Raw genomic sequence first — 22331 nt, 5'->3', positions numbered from 1 at the left:
ACCCAGAGAAAACCATAATTCAAAAAGACACATGCACCCCAATGTTCATTGCAGCACTATTTACAATAGCCAGGTCATGGAAGCAACCTAAATGCCCACTGACAGACGAATGGATAAAGAACATGTGGTACATATATACAATGGAATATTACTCTGCCATAAAAAGGAACGAAATTGGGTCATTTGTTGAGACGTGGATGGATCTAGAAACTGTCATACAGAGTGAAGTGAGTCAGAAAAACAAATATTGTATATTAACGCATGTATGTGGAACCTAGAAAAATGGTACAGATGAACCGGTTTGCAGGGCAGAAGTTGTGACACAGATGTAGAGAACAAACGTATGGACACCAAGGGGGGAAAGCCGCGGGGAGGGTGGGGATGGTGGTGTGATGAATTGGGCGATTGGGATTAACATGTACACTGATGTGTATAAAACTGATGACTAATAAGAACCTGCTGTATAAAAAAAAAATCCCAAGTGCTTATAATAACTAATGAATATTCCCTTTATTATATGGAGAGAAAAATGAAATATTTTAATGTTGACTGTGCTATTATTAACACTAGGGTCAAATGTCATGTGTTTCTCTGGGTTTCTGTTTTAATGTTTAAAATATGAAATCTAACATTTGTATGGTTTTTTCTTTAGTAAAAGTACTGTACACTTTTAATACAGGAAAAAAAGCAAAAAGCAAATGCAAATCATCCATAACACTATCACTCAAAGGTAACACCACAGTTAACATTTTAGTGAACATGTTTCTAGTTCTCTTTTATAACCTGTTGTTTTTCTTATTTAATTTACCACTAACAATTTTCTGTGTGAGTATATATTCTTTTACATTCTCAAAGCCTACATATTAAGAATTGATTAGATGTGTTTTATATAGATATACTATTTTACGGATATATTTTAGTTCACTAAATCATTTGAGTGTTTTTTTTACTTTTTCTTATTTATATAGAGCAATAAATGTCCTTATTAAGTGCTTTCACAAATCAACATTACCTCTCTGAATAAATTCCTAGCAGTAGGATACTGTCAGAGAATATACATATATATTTTAAAGTTTTTGTTATCCTGAGACATTATACCGATTTATAACACTCTCTCCCTACTCCCCAACTCAGCATGAGAACTAGTTTTGAACTTAAAGTGGAATTAAAAAGGACTATGCATTAATGGAATACTGACAAAGTATGAAGAATAAATTATGAAAAATCCAATTTGCCTCACTCACCAAAATTTATCTGAAAGTAAATTTGGTTGTCTTCTCAAAAACACTTATATAATAGATAACTAAAACCTGTTAGTGAAAAGAAATCATTTTAATGGCACTGATCAGAATATCTTTCAAGATAAAATAAAGCTTTTACAACAACTTTGTTTTGAAAGTAGCACCTTTCTAAATCAAAGTTGGATCATGTGCAGAAAAGATATTACCCTATTCCTTAGAAGAGTAGTTTTGCTTTTAATAAATACACTATTAATTCACATTTAAAAAGCTGTATTTTATTTTCACTACACCTTATATGAATGTAGATAATATTTCCATGTTGATCCACATTGATTTTTCCAGGTATGCAAGGAATTCTTCTTTCTGTTTCTTTTGTTAAAAGTTTCTTACACAAACAGCATCTATAACACAAAGATACAATCAAAAAAACAAACAACCCGATTAAAAAATGGGCAGAGTAACTGAATAGACATTTTTCTAAAGAGGAAATACAGATGGCCAAAAGGCACATGAAAAGATGTTCAACATCTAATCATCAGGGAAATGAAAATCATGACCACAATGAGATATCACCTCACATCCATCAGAATGGATATCATCAAAAAGAACATAAATAACAAATGTTGGCAAGGATGTGGAGAAAAGGGAACCCCTGTACATTGTTAGCGGGAATGTAAATTGGTGCTGCCACTGTGGAAACAGTATGGAGGTTTCTCAAAAAACTAAAAACAGAACTACCATATGACCCAGCAATTCCACTCCTGGGTATACATCCAAAAAAAAAAACCCAAAAAACTAATTTAAAAAGATACACGCACCCCTCAATGTTCATAGTAGCATTATTTGTAATAGCCAAGATATGTAAGCAACCTAAGCTCCATCAACAGATGAATGGATAAAGAAGATGTGGTATACACACACACACACACACACACACACACACACACACACACACACACAGTGGAATATTATTCAGCCATAAAAAATGAAATTTTGTCATTTGTAGCAACATACATAGACTTGGAGGGCATTATGCTAAGTGAAGTAAGTCAGACAGAGAAAGACGAATGCTATATGTTATCACTTATATGTGGAATCTAAAAAATACAACAAACTAGTGAATATAACAAAAAGGAAGCAGACTCACATATATAGAGAACAGACTAGTGGTTACCAGTGGGGAGAGGGTAGGGAGGGGCAAAACAGAGGTGGGGGAGTGGGAGATACAAACTACTGGGTATAAGATAGGCTCAAGGATGTATTGTACAACACAAGGAATATAGCCAATATTGTGTAATAACTGTAAAAGGAAAGTAACCTTTAAAAATTGTATAAAAAGTTTGGGACTTCCCTGGTGGTCCAGTGGGTAAGACTTCATGCTCCCAATGCAGGGGGCCCAGGTTCGATCCCTGGTCGGGGAACTAGATCCCGCATGCATGCCACAACTAAGAGTTCACATGCCGCAACTGAAGAAGTCCACATGCCACAACTAAAGGATCCCTCATGCTGCAACTAAAGATCCCGTGTGCCACAACTAAGACCGGGTACAGCCAAAATAAATAAATAAATATTTAAAAAAATAAAAATTGTATTAAAAATTTAAAAAATTAAAAAACAACAACAAAAAAGAAGATACAAAAACATCCATGAGGAAAATTTCAAATGTAGTAAAATTAAAGAATTTAGCTGCATTATATAGCATACCAAAGAAAAACATATCACTGTACCTGTATAATGTTGCTGCATTATTCTGAGAATCTGGATTCAAGTACTCAGGATCAAATAGTCTCTCAATCTTCTTACAAAAAAGTTTACTATTAAGAACAAATGACCAACAAATTAATTTTTTATATCTACTTTATTAAAGTTACTTGATAGTGATGAAAATAAACACTGACCTATCTGCACATGTAGAAAATAAGACTAATAAATCCTTAGAGAGCCCTTCCTTGGGAATTTATAATAAATTTTTAGTGTTCTAAGTAAATAAACCTACTAATGAGAACTGCCTGATCAAGAATCCATTTTCACAAGAAAAACGAGACAGATGGATATCTACCCCTCTTTCAGTCCTTTGTTAAGGAATATTCAAGACCGAGGACTTTGGAAATTTAACAATCCTGGGTCTATCAATAATTTGGTAGGTGATCTGTGGCAATTTAACATCTTTGAACCTTATTTTCTCCATCTATGAAATGGGGTTAGTAATTCCAAATGCATAAGATTTTATGAGGGTTAAATGAGATAGTCTTTTTTAAAGAGTGCCAGACAGTATTAAACATTCAATAAATGTTAATACTTTATTACTATGCATAATATAATAATGTTCTGCATGAACTTTAAGTCTTCTAAGTATGTCATTAATTCCAAGTGTACACCCTGTCTCCATTTTCTCTCAAGTAATGTCTGCTATTAAAGGCCAATCTGGATTTAGGATCCCGATTCCATTTTCAAGTATTTAGCTCTCAGATAATTCCCCTGTGTCTCATTCCCCTTAAGGACTAAACTCTTAGATAATTCCCTGCACTATCAATTTCTCCCACTATAAGGAATCATCCTGATCAGCATATATAAATATAATCTAGTATCTCCCTTCTAAAAAAAAAAAAATCCTTTCTTGAGCCTACCTATCTGTAATAGCTACTGCTGAATTTTTCTGCAATCATTCAGAGCAAAACATCTGGAAAAAAGTTGTTTAAATCCAATTGGCCACATTTCTGTTCTCATCTTACTCTACATGGTAGCAGCATTCCACACATTTGACCACTTAATCACTTCCTCCTTTCTGAAACCCTCTTTCCTTTTGCCTTCCCTTTGACCTCCTGGCTCCTCCTTCTCAGGCTCCTCACTGGCTCCTCCCTTGTTGAACCTCCAAATGTTGGACAGTCTTTATCAATACTCTCTTGCTAACAATTAGAAAATAAAATAAATAAAAATAGCTTTTACAATAGCACCAAAAAGTTCAAATGCCTAGGAATAAACTTAGTTAAAAAAGGCAAAGTAGGGCTTCCCTGGTGGCGCAGTGGTTGAGAGTCCGCCTGCCGATGCAGGGGACGCGGGGTTCGTGCCCCGGTCCAGGAAGATCCCACATGCCGCGGAGCGGCTGGGCCCGTGAGCCATGGCCACTGAGCTTGTGGGTCCGGAGCCTGTGCTCCGCAACGGGAGAGGCCGCAACGGTGAGAGAGAGGCCCGCGTACCGCAAAAAAAAAAAAAAAAAGGAAAAGTATCTCTCACTAAAAACTATAGAACATTGCTAAAATAAGTGGAGGGTTATACCGTGTTCATGAACTGAAAGACTCAATATTATTAAGATGTCTCTTTCCAAATCTACAGATTGAATATTAACCCTCAAATCTGCAGGGTTGTGTGTGTGTATGTATGTGTATGAGAGGGAAAGAAGAGAAAATGGGCAGGCTGATTATAAAATTCATATGGAAATGCAAAATATATAAAATGACCAAGACATCAATCTTGAAGGAAGGCAAAGCTGGAGAATTCAGATTACCAGATACCAAAAAATATTAGAAAGCTACTGTACTTAAGACAGTGTGCTACTGATAAAAGTACAGACAAAGAAATGAACAGAACAAAATGGAGAATTCAGAAAGAGACCTCACATGTATAGTCTCCTGATTTACAGAAAAGGTGCCACTGCAATTCAGTGGAGAACATATGGTATTGCTAGGAAATCTCATTCACTTCCATGGTTTCAAACCTCACCTACTCTTATATTTCTATTTTAAGTCCTGACCTCTGACCTAAACTTCAGACTTACATATCCAACTATCTCCTTGCCATCCTACCTGTGTGTCCAAGAAGTATATTAAATATATTAAATAATCTTAACAAGACCCAAACCCATCTCCTGATTCCCCTCACCCCAGTCATTGCCCTCTCTATTAATGACACTAGCACACTCAGTTGCTCAACCTTAAAATCTAGTAATTATCCTAAAATACTTTCTCTCTTCCCACATCATTCCATTTGAAAATCTGTCAAATCTTTCTATTAACATATTCTGAATCCATCTACTTCCTTCCAGCTCCCCTGCCTCCACTCTAGTCCAAAGCCTTTCATCTCTCACTAGACTGCTGTACTAGACTTCTAATAGGTCTTGCTTCTTATATTCTTATAGTCTATTCTCCACACAGAATAGACTGAGCTCTTAAAAACAAATCAGATCATGCCACTCCTCTGCTTCCATTCTACCTAGAATAAAGTACACACTCCTTGCTATGACTTAAACAGCCCCTAAGTGCTGCTGACCTCATCTCATACCACTCTTCCCCTTTATACTAAGGCCTGTCTTAATAATTTTTAACATAATTCACCACCACAATCTGCTTATATGTGCCTTATTCAGAGTAACCAATTTAATTACTAAGTTTTATCTGAGCCACTGGCTCAGGATATATTTTACTTCATTTAAAATAAAATGGAAATAGATTTCTAAATATATTCTAAATATAGAATTTTTACTAAAATGAAATAGAAATAATACATTTCTTCTAATAGGAACATTACTTCTAAAATTAAATTTAGGGACTTCCCTGGTGATCCAATGGTTAAGACTCTGTGCTTCCACTGCAGGGGGTGCAGGTTCGATACCTGGTCAGGGAACTAAGACCCACATGCTGTGCGGTGCCACCAAAAGTTTTAAAAAAATAAATAAATTAAATTAAAATTTTAAAATTACCTCCTAAACTTATCTTTCTTGTCCTTTAAATCATCAACTTCACTGTGTGTGAATAGATCAGCTATACGTGTAAGAAGATTTGCATTAATACAGTTCATGTTGCATGGGGTAGCTACTATGGCATTCATATTTTTGTGGCAATACTGAATACATTGTTCAACCTAAACAAAAAACACAACAGAAAATGAATATTGAAGATAGTAGCATAAAGGATAATGTCATATCAATACTTTTCAAAGATAAGATTCATTAAAATCCTAATCCATGTATTGCTACACAATAACTTAGTTCTGCCTATTTGGGTTAATCTACACTGTTCCAAAGTGGTCTAGCAGGTCAAATTTGTACAAACATAGTTAGAAAAATAATTTTCACACTTCTTAGAGTATTTCAAACGATAATGTAATGAACATCTTTCATGACTGGCAGATATAAATTTTAGTCCACAAACTCAAGGGTACAAGATATGTGACTTCCTATAACTAAACTTAGTGATAATTTTAAGCCTCCATTTCTCTGAGTAGCAGAAACACAATTTCAGTCACTTCAGGGTTTTCTCAGTTGTGTTGTGTTTGCTCTCTGACTTTCTTCCCCTTTCTTCACTGTGAGGTGTATTTATTTACTTTTTGAGGTAGTTTTGGGATTTGGGGGAAAACAGCATGGGTTAATTATGCATTCTTCTAAATATTTTGCTATGGCATAGCAAAATGGCATAAAAATCGTCCTTTAGGGCTTAGATTTCAAAAATCAAAACTCAGAGACTCTTTTAGTCTCTGCTTTTTTTCTATAACCCTCCCCTGAAGCAATAAATACCAACAACTGAAAGGAGAGGGACTAAGGAGTACAAAGAATACAGGGAACTAATAAAACTTCAAACAAATAAACTTCACATCTGTTAACACAGCAAAGGGGTATTTTGCTCTGCTTAGTTTTACCAGAGGTTAAAAGCAAATATTCATTTAAATGTTAATTTAAACCACAAAAACATATAAAAACATTTGAACAATAAAGAAATTTATTAAATAAAAGGAAAAAGAAAAACAAATATATTTAATGTTAGAGCTTGATATGTATATGTTATGCTTTTATGTTTTATCAACTATTCTTAAACAACAGACATGAGCATGTGATTTACACATAATTACATTTTTTAGTAGTTGTGTATTTGTTCTTAATTCACTGAAATATAAATGAAAGACACAAATAAGTAAAACATGCTTAAACCAATTACTTTAATAGTAAAACAAATGTATTCCAATTAATTTTCATTTAATTTAGTTTCAGAGCAAAATCCCTTTTGGGGTAAAATTAATTCTGTTTAGTTTCACCTAATGCAACAGCTAACTCCTCCCTTGAGGATAAAGTGTTTGTTTTATAGGCATCATATACTAATGATACATAGTAGCCTTAACAATAGCCTTCCCAATAGAACAAAGTACCTCCAAACACCAGCAGTTTATTCTAATGAATCACACTCTTGAATTAACAACTACTTCAGGAAGATGTCTTAGAATTTTCTAGATACTTGAAGGAAACATCAAGTTATATGTTAAATCAAGTATGGGTGAATAGAAGAGCTTGAATCTCTTATTAATACTTACTAATGAATCCATTTTCAAAAATTCTGAAGAAATAAGAATTGAAATGACATTTCCTGGCTCTAAAAAAAAAAAAGAGAGAAAAATTAAATTCTCCTTTTGATTTGTACCTCAATCTCCTTAAAACAGGCTCCTTCTCACCTTAAAAGAGGATGTTACTTTAATAAGAACAATTTAATAAAACCTTACTATGGCTTATACACATGAAAGAAAGAAAACGCAATGTTAAAACTTACAGTATAGAGAAAATGCATAGTAAATTTGCCTTGGAATTAGATTCATATCAAGTAAAAAGACTCCAGCTAAAGATATGATATATGCAAACGCCTCCTTAACTAAACCAGGGAAAAAGATAATTAAAATTGTGAATATAACTCATCACACAAAAATGACAGTGAAGCTACTGCAAATGTGGTTCAAATGATTGTTATGAACAAATACTTAATTTAAAAGATTCTGAAAGATAATATAAAATTTACCATTGCAGAAATGCAAAATTACTTCCTAAAGGCAGACTTCGGAGGCACAACCAGGGAAAGGGGGTTGCCGGCTGATGCTATCATTTTAGTAAAACAACCTCAGTCATCTCCCATGAGGTATATATATATATATTTTTTTCATGAGGTATATTTTTAAGAAAAAGAAAAAAACTGTGATTTTTACCATTATAGTACTAAGACAATCCTCCTAAATAAAGGACTATGCAGGCAATGATTAAAATAAGTAATCCCAATCTTTCCTTAAGTAACAATTCTAGATTAAAGGTTCTCAAAGAGCAATGGTAAAGGGAGGAAGGAGCTGGTGAAAAAGTTCCTCAGGAAACTATAACATAACCCATTCCAGTTAAGACACAAGGTCTGGATTATTAGCAATTTAATTAAGCATTTTCGTAGTTTTCCTAGTTAGAATAAAGATTGCTTTTATAAAAGCTTACATTTGTAGCCACTGATTTAATGTCCAAGATTACAGAGAGACTAGTTTTGCACCACTTTTTAAACCTGTACTATGTTCTTAAACATACTAGATCAAACAGTAATTTTTTTCTCTCTACATATTTTGATTTTTATTTCACACATTCATATCTGCATGGTCTGGAATCTGGGCTCTGACTGGTTGAAAATTTTGAGTTAGCAATTTTGTAATTTTAAGGACCATTAGAAACCTTTTTTATTAATTTGGTCACAAAAATGTATTAAATTATGAACTTCCTCAGAAGACTTCTTATATACTGTCAGTATAGGTTTATTTACTAACAAGAGTTTAGAAATATTTTGCTACTACTGTAAATTGCAATTCTAGTGCACAGAAAGACTTTATTAAACCACCAGTGTGATTTCCTATACAAGTCAATGCCCCAAAAAGATTACTTAATAATTAGTCTTCTGATCCTCTAGAACACTGGTTCTCAAACTTTTGCTCTCAAGACCCCTTTAAAAAAATCTTAAAAACTGAAATTCCTGGAGAGCTTCTGTTTATGTGGGTTATATCTATCAGTATTTACCATATTGGAAATTAAAACAGAAATTTAAAAAAAAATTCATTTAAAAATAATGAACTAATTACATATTAACATTTTATGAAAAATAACTATATTTTCCAAAAGAAACAAAAAAATAAGTGAAAATAACACTGTTTGACATATTTTTATAAATCTCTTCAATGTCTGACTTAAGGGAAGACAGCTAGATTCTCGTATCTGTTTCCACATTGAATTTGTGAGTAGTCTTTCTTAAAGGTTAGTTGCAATGGGAATTGAAATCATATCAATGAACTTTTCCTATTCTGCTATCTCAAATCCACTGATTTATCTTGTACTTTGAGTGGACCTTCAACCCATGCGTGATTTTTTTTAACATCATGCATTGGTCATTAGGAAGATATTGGTTCACTGAGTTATCCAAATCTTCCAAATGTTGAAACATTTCATTGCATAATACACACACACACACACAAAAATCTCATCAGTCTCATCAGAAACATCTTTAAATATTGAGGAACTGTCAAGCACATGCAAGCAGATACAAGTTTTCCAATACTCTTAAGTCTCACTTGAAAGCTTGAATTTTATCATTGGCAACAAATATTGTTAGTTGTTTCCCTTTAATTGACTGGCTCATTTAATTCATTTTCAAGAAAATATTTGTCTGGGGAATTCCCTGGTGGCCTACTGGTTAGGATTCTGGGCTTTCACTGTCGTGGCCTGGGTTCAATCCCTGGTCAGGGAACTGAGATCCCGCAAGCTGTACGGTGTGGCCAAAAAAAAAAAAAAAAGAGAGAGAGAGAGAGAAAGAAAGTATCTGCCAAATGCCTAAGTCTGAATAACCATAACTTATCAGCCATTCTTCCAAGTAAAAATGGTTTCATAAAAAAGCAGCTAGTTTGCAACTCAAGCAACTGTACAAATGCTTTTCCTTCAGACAACCATCATACTTTGGTGCGCAGCAGGAATGCACTTCCTGCGTCATTACACAGAATATCAAAACGATGTATACTCAAGAGTCAAAAGTTAATAAAATTAGTAATTTTTACTGCCTCATCAAGGATTTCTTAAGTGAAACTGTTTTTTTGTTTTCTTTTTTCCTATGAGCACATGGTGTTGAAGAACACAGTGACCACTAATACAGTGTAATGCCCCTTCCTTGATGTGTGCTAAAGCTCTAACAGTTTTACCCTCCATTACTTCTGCACCATCTGAACAAATGTCAACACAGAGAGAAAGACAAGCAACATCCTGGCATTATTAAGCAGATTCTCTTGACCTTGTGGATCATCTAAAAGGATCTTTAGGACTCCAGTGGTCGGTCACTGTACCATACAGTGAAAATAGCTGATCTAGAGACCTGTCCATTTGCCATAAATTCACTATAATTGGCTTACAAAGGGTGAGGTATCAGTTTCCTAAAAGGTGATTACTAATCTGAGCATAAATACTAATGTTTGAACAATTTTCCACATTTCATGTTTGGCCTGAAGCAACTTCCAGCTGACACAAAAATTGCACTACAAAATAAGCAACAGATTGTCTTTTACCTAAAGTGGGCATCTCACAATCTTTATTCTCCTTAGTGTTCCTTTTAACATATTTTATCAACCAGTTGAAAATGTGAACGTCACAATGAACTGAAATGTCCACCTCTTCCCAGCGCTGGGCGTCCACAGATAAATATTCAGCAAAGTACTTCATTTCTGATATCAAAAGATCTCGTGGGCAAATAAAATCTTCTTTCAAGTTTTTTGCTTCATCACATACATGGATCACCATGTTTGGCCTTCATAAAAAATGTTACACAGAAATGAAATTATTAGAATTTTAGAAGAGGAGCTAATAATATTGACATTTATTGGAAGTACGAGAACAAGATATTTTTCAAGGTTTTAACCACACATCCATTTTACAGGGTTTGACATTCAAAGTTTTCATAAGTGTCTTGCTAACCTGATCTGTATCTGAAAATTGACTAATTTCAGTTAAGCTATTGATTTAATAAAACAAATAAAAATATTTTTACTACAGAACTTATAATTTACAGGGTTTTAAAATTTATTTTCAAATTATAAGTTAATTATAATGTTTTTAAAAATACCAATTCACAAAGAAAAATTAAATTATACATTCTAATTCTTGTGAGGAACATAAAACAGCACTTATACATGGTAATGGGTATGGGAAGGAGATATAGATTAAATACTAAAATTTTCTTACTATTAATAAATAGGAAAAACAATTAAAATTATTCATTGAAGTATCAAAAAATTAGCATAGCTACTTTGTTATTTTTAACATCAAGAAAGCTTGTTTCTAGGCATTCAATAAATATAAATTAGTAAATGTGGTTAAAAAATTCTTAAGACTACAAGGTGCTTATTTACATATTTCAAAAACAATTTAAGAATAAGTTTAGATGATGCATCAGAAAGATTGCTTCAAAAATTATATACTCGGGCTTCTCTGGTAGCACAGTGGTTGAGGGTCTGCCTGCCGTTGCAGGGCACACAGGTTCGTGCCCCGGTCCGGGAAGATCCCACATGCCGCGGAGCGGCTGGGCCCGTGAGCCATGGCCGCTGGGCCTGCGTGTCCGGAGCCTGTGCTCCGCAGCGGGAGGGGCCACAACAGTAAGAGGGCCACGTACCACAAAAAAAAAAAAAAAAAAAAAAAAAAAAAAAAAATTATATACTCCTTGAATTTATATGCCCTTGAAAATTACATCACCACAAAAAGAAACACTAGTGTGATCCATAACTGCCTTCATGTCATTACAAAAGGAAGAGATTAGATAGGAAGTGACAGACTACCCTATAATATGAATTTAATGTGTTTAATTGAACTTCAAAAAATTTTAATACAGAGAAATTACATTTGAAATAAAATTGGCTACAGAAAAAGGATTAATAATCAATGCTCTGTCAAAGCCAAAGGAATTTAATAACTTTGCAAGTTGTTCTTTCAAAGAAATTGTGGTCAAAATATAAACAGGTAATGGCTGGTAAAATGAAGTATGAAATTTCTGTGGCTTTTTGGGCCACAACATGAAATTATATAATTCTAATTAATTTATCAGATAAATTTTTGTGCCATACCCGAAACCTATCAGTTAAAAATCTATGTGAGGGGGGCTTCCCTGCAGTCCAGTGGTTAAGACTCTGCGCTTCCAATGCAGGGGGCGTGGGTTCAATCCCTGGTCAGGGAACTAAGCCACATGGTACGGCCGAAAAAAAAATTCTATGTGAATAAACTAAAATTCACTAAACTATAAAAAGGTGAATTTTTTTATTGTGGTAAATACACATAACATAAAATTTGCCATTTTAAAATGTACAGTTCACTGGCAGTAAGTGCACTCATATTGATGTGCAATTATCACCATCATCCATCTCCAGAACTTTTCAAAAGGATAAATGTTATGGTATGTGAATTATATATCAATAAAGCTGTTATAAAAAACTATCAGAACTGAAAATATACAAAAGAGCTTTTAGAGATGATGAAAATGTTCTTTATCTTCATTGGTTATATGGCTAAAACGCATCAAAGTGAATACTTAAATATGTGCAGTTTATTGTATGTAAAATACACAAAACAATACAAAATTATCAAAACTTGCATTATATTGAAAGATGTATTTTAATTTTTAAATATTTCTACAATGAGTAATTATATTCAAATAGTTCTAAAACACACATCCAGTTTCTTTAATAAAGTTGGAGAACTAATGGCAGAGACTTTTCTTTGGGTTTTAAAATTTACTTTTCAAAATTTTATGTTAATAGATGTTATTTCTAATACAAGATGAAAATGAATTTTTAAAGTGGAAAACTGTTGTCCAATTTATAAGTAATATGAATAAGCCATACGTTTACCTATCAAGCAATTGTTTATAGTTCAACACATCAACTACCCTCATTTCAATTATTTCAGCAATTGTGTAATGTGAAATTCCTAAATTATGGTAACTGATATATAAAATTAGCAATCATATTTTTATAATTTAAAGTTGATATTCATATTAAAGCTTATCTAGCAAAGAACCAGCCTCCTACCCTTCAGATTCTTCAGTCTTTTCTCCACCATTATGAGTAGTACAATTTTCACTTTCTGAAGAACAATTCCTTGTGGAAGCTATACTATGTCTTCCTTAAATACAGAAACAAACACATACAAAAACAAAGGGGGGAGGTTAGCATTTCTAACTGAGAATAGGTTTTTACTTATTGAATGGTTATACTATAAATTCATGGTTTCCAAGAGTACTTAAAGATGGTACTTTGTCAGGTGCCTTAATATTTCTAAAGGTATATGGAAAAAAACAGTACGAAAAAAGGATCACAAATTGCTAACATTACACTGAAGATTTAAAAAATACTAACATGGTGTGTAGGGATGGGGTCAAATTTTCAAAAGCCTACAAATATAGTTTTCTCTTCCTGAAGCAAATTTTTATATCAATACTCTGCTGCTGCTGAAATTAAAATAATTCACTACACTGAAGATTTCTAAAACCAGTTATTATTTCCAATGAAGTTGTGGAAAACATCACTTCTACACTGCTGCTCTGTCATCTGAAGCTATTGCTGACTCCAATAGTGGGGAGCTGTAGAAAAGATAACATGAGAGGCAAGCAAGATTCTCCCAGTAAAAAAAAAAAATTAAGTAAAAGGTACAGGTCAAATCCCTTTAAAATTTACAGCATAACATAAATAGGCTAATGGACTGGAGTAGTAAATTTTTATAGAGTAAAAAGCTTTTTTTGGTAATAGTGTTTGACCTGTATGGTAACATCTACACTTTTTAAAAAAATACAGCAAAGACAAATTTCTAAAGCTCAGGAAAATACAAATACTAATAGATTTTTCTATTAATGCTTCTATAAGCCTTTAAATAAAGAAAAGTTGATGGGAATGCATAATATTTTGTAGAATTGTCATAAGGACAAGCACTGCATTTTGTTTTTAAAACCTTACCTGTTTTAGAAACTGCATCCTGACCAATTGGAGTCTCCTGAAATTCTCTTTGTGTGCCAAGAAGCGAGGATTTGATATACATGGCTAAAGTTTCAACAGGACTCTCTCCAGCAGCCATGAGGGGACTATAGTGGTTGTCCACAGGTGAGCTTCCACTGTTCTTCAGTTCATCAAACCTCCTTGCACACTGTAATGACATAAAGGAAGGAAATGCATGTCTGGGGGGTTTTAAATCATTTTTTGTAAGTGAATATTAATCTCTTGGGTAACATCTAGAAAATTAGCGCAGATTTCAATACATGAAAGCCTCTGACTTACTTTTTTCTTTTTTAAAATTCAGGGTAGTTTTTTTAAAAAATATGCTTTAATTCAAAGGCATAATGTATTTATGCATTTGTAGAAAAATGAAGAATGCTTTTATCAACCATATTTCCCCACGGTCTATGTCAATCATCAGCTGATAATTTTAATAATTTAGTTAAAAACTTGGCTTTTATTTTCACACTGAATTTCCACCAGGAACAAGACCAAATTCTAACCTTCAAAGAAAAAAAAAGCAAAAAGTATCTGATTTGTTACACTAGATTTTCTTTATTAAAATAATGAGTCTTTGTTCTTACTAACAGTGAGGTTCACCATGCACAAAATACTGTAGTAACACTTCACGGCCACATATTCGGGCAGTTTGTTCTAGAACAGTGTTTTCCCTTAACCCATTGTTAGTCACAGAATCAATTTAGAAAATTCCAGATTAGCAACTAAAAAAAGAGAAATAAAATACAATAGATTAGGGCTTCCCTGGTGGTGCAGTGGTTCAGAGTCCGCCTGCCGATGCAGGGGACACGGGTTCGTGCCCCGGTCCGGGAAGATCCCACATGCCGTGGAGCGGCTGGGCCCGTGAGCCATGGCCGCTGAGCCTGCGCGTCCGGAGCCTGTGCTCCGCAATGGGAGAGGCCACAACAGTGAGAGGCCCGCGTACCGAAAAACAAAACAAAACAAAAACAAAAAACAAAATACAATAGATTAGAAAATATCAAGAGTGCATTAAGCATAATAAGGCTAAGTAGTCCTTTATGAAAATGTCATTTCTGAGTGTGTACTACGTCACAACATAAAATGCCTTCCTTAATGTGGGTCTTGGTCAAACAACACTTATATAGCATTCATGTTTAAATCTCCATCAGTAGCAACGTGGGTGGCAAATTGCATAGCAGACCAAGTAATCTGGGAGGTGCAAAAGGAGAAAAATATATATCACGTATACACGTATATGTTAAGTGAATAATGCATTGGGTATGGCATCATTCATTTATTACACAAAAATTTATCAAGTACCCACTAGATATTAAGCACCATTTTCAGAAAAGATTGTTTACTAATAGTACTACAGTACTATTACTACAAAGAAATCCCTACTCAAGGCTTAGTCCTTTGAAAATTCATTTAAAAGACACTTAAGTGTAGGACTTCCCTGGTGGTCAAGTGGTTAAGACTCCATGATTCCACTGCAGGGGGCACAGGTTCGATCCCTGGTCAGGGAACTAATAGATCCCACATGCCCCATGGCACAGCCAAAAGAATAAACAAAAACAAAACAAAAAGATACGTAAGTTTAGACTAAAATATTATACTCAGTATGTATGCCCACCTCTTTAAGCAAAGTCTTAAAATTAAATAAAAAGAATTAATATGATAAATGAGAAACAGAAAATATTTTTGTATGAGGACTGAAAAAAGCAGTGATGAAGGCCCAGCAAAGAAAAAGAATGCTGTAATGATTAGAAGAATGTACAGGTTCACAGGTACATCTATAGGATAAAGAATATAAGTGATTTAACTGAATCCATTTTTCCTACAAAATGAGTTTATTTTTTATAACAGAGAAAGTGGTTAGGTAGGTTTTTTAAAAATATAAATTTATTTTATTTATTTTTTATTTTTGGCAGCATTGGGTCTTTGTTGCTGCTAGCAGGCTTTTCTCTAGTTGCAATGAGCAGGGGCTACTCTTCATTGCAGTGCGCAGGCTTCTCATTGCGGTGGCTTCTCTCCTTGCAGAGCGCAGGCTCTAGGTGCGCAGGCTCAGAAGTTGTGGCGCACAGACTTAGTTGCTCCGCGGCATGTGGGATCTTCCCAGACCAGGGCTCGAACCCATGTCCCTTGCATTGACAGGCGGATTCTTAACCACTGTGCCACCAGGGAAGCCCTAGGTAGGCTTTTAATTAAACTGTAGATTCTTCTGATATCTTTTAGGTAACACTTACAGCTATATTGGAAACTGAATGTAGATTTATCTTATTTAACAAAGCTTACAACAATTTCTAATACTTAATGAAATAAGAAAGTTATGAAACCTGAATATTTGAAATGAACACGATTGCTTAAACAAAAAGCAAGTGAACTGTGAATAATTTAAAGTACATTGCTAAATCTTCTTTTGTGTTTAAGCAAAAATTACATGATATCTATATGCAAAAGAAAGGTTGGACCCCCTACCTCACACCGTATAAGAAAATTAGCTCAAAAGAGATCAAAGACTAAGTATAAGAGCTAAAACTATAAAATTATTAGAAGGCAATGTAAAAATCTTCATGGTTAGGTGATAGTTTCTTAGATATAACACTAAAAACACAAGCAACAAAGAAAAATTAGATATACTAGGCTTCATTAAAATTTAAAACTTTGTACTTCAAAGGACACCATCAGGGAAATGAAAAGACAGTCCACAAAATAGGAGAAAATATTTGCAAATCACACATCTGACAAGGGACTTGTATCTAGAATACATAATGAACTCTTACCACTCAATGATAAAAAGACAAATAACGCAATTGAAAAATGGGCAAAGGATATGAATAGACATTTCTCCAAAGAAGCTCTATAAATGGCCTATAGCACATTAAAAGATGGTCAAGGGCTTCCCTGGTGGCGCAGTGGTTGAGAATCTGCCTGCCGATGCAGGGAGCGTGGGTTCGTGCCCCGGTCCTGGAGGATCCCATGTGCCGCGGAGTGGCTGGGCCCGTGAGCCATGGCCGCTGGGCCTGCGCGTCTGGAGCCTGTGCTCCGCAGCGGGAGAGGCCACAACAGTGGGAGGCCCGCGTACCACAAAAAAAAAAAAAAAAAAAGTCTAAAAAAAAAAAAAAGATGGTCAACATCATTAGCCATTAGGAAAATGCAAATCAAAATCAAAATGAGTTAACACTTTACACACACTAGGATGGCCATAATAAAAAAGACATAATAAAAGTGTTGGCAAGGATGTGGAGAAATTGGAACCCTCATACATTGCTGGTGAAAATGTAAAATGGTATAGTCGCTTTGGAAAAATTAGATACATTATTTCAGCTAAGGTAAATGCTTATCTAGAAAATTTTAATTCATCCTTTCTCCACTTTCAAAATACCAACAGGTCAACTTCAAAATGAAAAAAAAAAATCCGGGAGATTAAGAGAACATTCAAGAAACTTAAAAAAATATATAATTTTTGGGACTTCCCTGGTGGTCCAGTGGTAAAGAATCCGCCCTTCCAACGTAGGGGACGCGGATTTGATCCCTGGTCAGGGAACTAAGATGTCACATGCCATGGGGCAACTAAGCTTGCACGTCACAACTACTGAGCTCGCACACCTCAACTAGAGAGGCTGCATGCCACAAACCACAGAGCCCGTGTGCTCTGGAACCGGCACACCACAACCACAGAGCTCACGCACCCTGGAGTCTGCATGTCAGAACTACAGAAGAGAAAACCCACAGGCCGCAACGAAAGATCCCATATGCCTCAACAAAGACGCCATGTGCTGCAACTAAGACCTGACACAGCCAAAGATAAATTAAATAAATAAATAATAAATAAACCTTAAAAAATATATATATATATATTTTTTGTCCACCAGATAGTAAAACAATATTGAAAATAAGTCAGTACGGAACAGTCAATAGGATTAGATAGAGAGATCAATGGTTTAGAATGGTAAGTAGAGAAATAGATCTGAAGGTAAAATTTCAAACCAGTAATAAAGAATGGACTATTCAATAAATGTTGAGGCAACTAACTAGTCATTAGGAAAAAAGTTAAAACTAAAAAAATTCCAGGGACTTCCCTGGTTGCACAGTGGTTAAGAATCCGCCTGCCAAATGCAGGGGACACAGGTTCGAGCCCTGGTCTGGGAATATCCCACATGTCGCAGAGCAACTAAGCCCGTGCGCCACAACTACTGAGCCTGCACTCTAGAGCCCGTGTACCACAACTACTGAAGCCCGCATGCCTAGAGCCTGTACTCCGCAACAGGAGAAGCCACGGCAATGAGAAGCCCGCGCACCACAACGAAGAGTAGCACCCACTAGCCACAACTAGAGAAAGCCGGCATGCAGCAATGAAGACCCAACGCAGCCAAAAACTAATTAAAAAAAAAAATTCCAAGTGGAGTCAAGATTTAAATGTAAAATAAAAAGTAGTCAGCAAAATGTAGGTGATTTTATATTATAGACAGTCTTCAGGTTGAGGTTTCTAAACATGACAAAAAAGGAGAACATCAAAGTAAAAGATTCACAGATTTTTAACATAAACTTTTAAACATTTGTATACAAAAGACTATCATTAATAACTTATAGGCTGAAAAAAACTGACAAAAATAAGCTAGATTAAGGGTTAATATATTCAATACACAGAAAACTGTTATTAAACTAGTAACAAAACAACAAATTTACAAATAGAAAAAGGATATGGAACAATAAAATATAAAACATTCATCCTTTAGGATTTAAAGAAAGAGAAATGAAAACTGTGATGAGATAACATTAAAATCAAATATATATTTATTTACATATAAATAAGAATTTTGAAAAGACACACAGAGAAATAACACTTGATATATAAAGTGCAAGGATCAGGCACTCAGCTATTTTGACTGGAGTACAACATGGATGCCCCTTACAGTAGACAATATGTAACAAAAGCCTTAAAAATGCACATGCCCTCTAATGAAGCAATTCTGCTTCTGAGATTATCCCCTAAGAAAAGAATAAGATATCTGTTAACGGGGTATTTGCGGTAGTCAAAAGTTGGAAACAGCTGGGCTTCCCTGGTGGCGCAGTGGTTGAGAGTCCGCCTGCCGATGCAGGGGACGCGGGTTCGTGCCCCAGTCCGGGAAGATCCCACATGCCGCGGAGCGGCTGGGCCTGTGAGCCATGGCCGCTGAGCCTGCGCGTCCGGAGCCTGTGCTCCGCAAAGGGAGAGGCCACAACAGTGAGAGGCCCGCGTACCGCAAAAAAAAAAAAAAAAAAAAAAAGTTTGAAACAATAGCTTAAAAATCCAATAAAAGGTTCAATAAATTATGATTTAGCTCAAATAAAAGAACAGTATACAGTCATCAAATGTAGAACTCTAGCAACTGACACATAAAGATGTTTACAATATGCTAAGTGAAAAACAAAGCAGCAAAGTAGTACATTTGTTACATGTCCACTTTAAGAATTCATATATGAATAGAAAAGAATCTGGAAGCATATATACAAGGTTTCAACAGCTTACTTTAGGTAGGGTCAGATTTATAATTCTGATTTTTCACTTGTTTCCTTGTGTGTGTGTGTTATGTTTGTGTGTGTGTTCTTCGAGGATATGTCTTGTTCAGTAATAAGAAATTAATTAAAAGTTAACATTACTTAAAAATAGTCTGATTCACATTTAGCTGCATTTTAGTTAAAAAAAAAATTTCTTGGGAAGTCCAATGGTTAGGGTTCCGTGCTTCTACTACGGGGGGCACGGGTTCAATCCCTGGTCAGGGAACTAAGATCCTGCAAGCCGCACAGTGCAGCCAAAAAAAAAAAAAAAAGTTCTCAACTGAGTGAATTTGAATATGCAGTGGATATTAGATGATAAGATGGAGTTATTGTTAATTTTCTTAGGTTTGATCATGGTACTGTAGTTATGCAATAATATCCTTATTTTAAGATGTATGCTACAGTCTATGAAGTATCGTGATGTCTGAAACTTACTTCTAAATGTCAAAAAAAAAAAAAAGTTACATAAAGAGATCAAGCAAACACCTAGAATTGCTGACTCCAAATAAAGGATATAGGGATGCTATACTATTCTGTTAACTTTTCTCTATGTTTGAAAATATTCACAATAAAAAGTTGGAAAAATAGTCAAATTCATAGGTTTGCCTTGTTTTAAAACCTAACATGTGGGCTTCCCTGGTGGCGCAATGGTTGAGAGTCCGCCTGCCGATGCAGGGGAAACGGGTTCGTGCCCCAGTCCGGGAGGATCCCACGTGCCGCGGAGCGGCTGGGCCCGTGAGCCATGGCCGCTGAGGCTGCGCGTCCGGAGCCTGTGCTCCGCAATGGGAGAGGCCACGACAGTGAGACGCCCGCGTACCGCAAAAAAAAAAAAAAAAAAACCTAACATGTAAAAATCCAAAAGATGAAAAAGTATAGATTAGGGAATGATAATATACACCTAATAATAAATTCCCTCATCATTTCACAAAGACCTATAACATAACCAAGGGCAAATAATCCCTGTGGGTACTGGTTTTCTCAGCTGTAAAAGAAGAGGGTAGAATTTGGTTCATTCACTGATTCTATAGGTATTTATCGAGTGTATATTATGGGCCAGGCAGTGGTGCATATGCTTAAAACCTACATCCACTTTAGGGTTCCTTGTAACAGCAAAAAATTCTGAGGTCAGTGTTTCTCCAACTAGGGTTCATAGATGAATTACCAGAAACCTAAGAGTTCCCTAGAAGAGTTTTTAGATTGTGAGTTTTGATTCTGAGGATAACATTAATAAAATCATCCAGGTCATTAGGATGACAGAATATTTCCGTGCCTATTCACTTTTCTGTTGTAAATTAATTGTAAATTAAGTTGGTACCAAGAAATATTTTAATTGTCCACGGCTAATTTTATTTTATTCTATTTATTTATTTATTTATGGCTGCTTTTGGGTCTTCATTGCTGCGTGCGGGCTTTCTCTAGTTGCAGTGAGCAGGGGCTACTCTTTGTTGCGGTGTGCGGGCTTCTCACTGCGGTGGCTTCTCTTGTTGCGGAGCACAGGCTCTAGGTGTGAGGGCTCAGTAGCTGTGGTGCACAGGCTTAGTTGCCCCGCGGCATGTGGGATCTTCCCGGACCAGGGCTCAAACCCGTGTCCCCTGCATCGGCAGGCAGATTCTCAACCACTGTGCCACCAGGGAAGCCCCCACGGCTAATTTTAATAAAGGACAATGTGGAGAAGAAAGCTGGTATAGAGAAGAGATGTGTTAGTGCCAAGTGAAGGCAAGTAATGTCCTGGCACAACACATGGCTTCACAGTAGAGGGTTAAAGAGAGAAAAGTGGAGAAAGAGTAAGGGCTTTGAAGGGCACATGGCAGTACAGGCTAAATGCAAAAAAATTTTGCGCCACAAGAGGCTACACAAATATTTGCATTATAATCAGCTATTTAATTTCAGGAAAACACTATTACTTATCACATTAAGTAAGCTTATTAGTTTGAATTGTGTTGGTTTGAGTTTTCACTTGTGTCCATAAAATGTAAATTTGGTTTATGATCGTATAGGTGTGTTTATACCCAGTATTGTTAGTGCACATTTAATTTCCACTATAATAATAACTTAAGTCATCATAGGGAGTTTTCAAGTTTTTTTTCTTTTAAAAAGGTCTGTACATTACTCAAGTTTGAGAAGCATAGCATTAGCAATTTAATAAAACTGGATTTACAACAATGTTATCTACCCATTCAGTTGTAAACATGTAAGATAAGGTTGAATTTAAACATACCAGGTGGGTTAATATATCATATAATTTACATAGATTATACTTAGCCAAATTGCATCATATGTATGCATATTCAGTATTTATATGTGCATATGAATATGTAAAACTCAAATATTTCTTCTTAGTATAACAGTTATCCTTTAAATTGATCACTTTTTCTGATCTCTTTTCAGTAGATATCTGGAAGACTGTTATTTACCTCTTTGGGTGTTAATCCAGGCACAAGCCTTGCCACTGATTCCCAGTTGATGGTCTGGTGGATTCCAATTAATGGGTAAAGGATCATGTCCAACACCATTTGGTTGTTATTGTTTAGGAAATTGTTGTTTTCTGAATATCCACGACTCATCTTTTGGAACTAGAGACAGAGAAGACAAATAGATTTATTTGCATCTGAAATCCAAATGTTTGCAGAACATTATAAATCAGTTATAATTCATTCCTAAGAATTATCCACTACTACATATAGGAAAGATAAAACTGACCTAAAATCAAAACAGAATATATAGCTCAAATCTCTTCAAATATAACAGCATTTGAATATTATGGATTGGTGGATAAACAGA

General features: G+C 35.1%; 1 protein-coding gene across 4 annotated transcripts in view; it reads right to left on the bottom strand.

The window, feature by feature from the left end:
* Positions 1–22115, bottom strand: part of SANBR (SANT and BTB domain regulator of CSR) — a 62137-nt gene extending 40022 nt beyond the window's left edge. For all 4 annotated transcript variants that reach the window (XR_002893322.2, XM_024133589.3, XM_024133590.3 and 1 more), the window contains exons 1-8: positions 21965–22115; positions 13995–14181; positions 13074–13167; positions 10566–10804; positions 7539–7597; positions 5938–6098; positions 2969–3055; positions 1532–1642 (exon numbers count right to left, since the gene is read on the bottom strand). Coding sequence is in view for 3 of the 4 variants with exons in the window: in XM_024133589.3 (XP_023989357.1) it covers positions 1532–1642; positions 2969–3055; positions 5938–6098; positions 7539–7597; positions 10566–10804; positions 13074–13167; positions 13995–14181; positions 21965–22114 (1088 nt within the window). In the remaining variant the exon portion in view is untranslated. The remainder of the gene's footprint in view (positions 1–1531; positions 1643–2968; positions 3056–5937; positions 6099–7538; positions 7598–10565; positions 10805–13073; positions 13168–13994; positions 14182–21964) is intronic.
* Between the last annotated feature and the right edge of the window lie 216 nt (positions 22116–22331).

Source organism: Physeter macrocephalus, chromosome 12 (assembly GCF_002837175.3).
Source record: "Physeter macrocephalus isolate SW-GA chromosome 12, ASM283717v5, whole genome shotgun sequence".
Taxonomy (NCBI): Eukaryota; Metazoa; Chordata; class Mammalia; order Artiodactyla; family Physeteridae; genus Physeter; species Physeter macrocephalus.
This window is presented reverse-complemented; position numbering and strand designations above follow the sequence as displayed.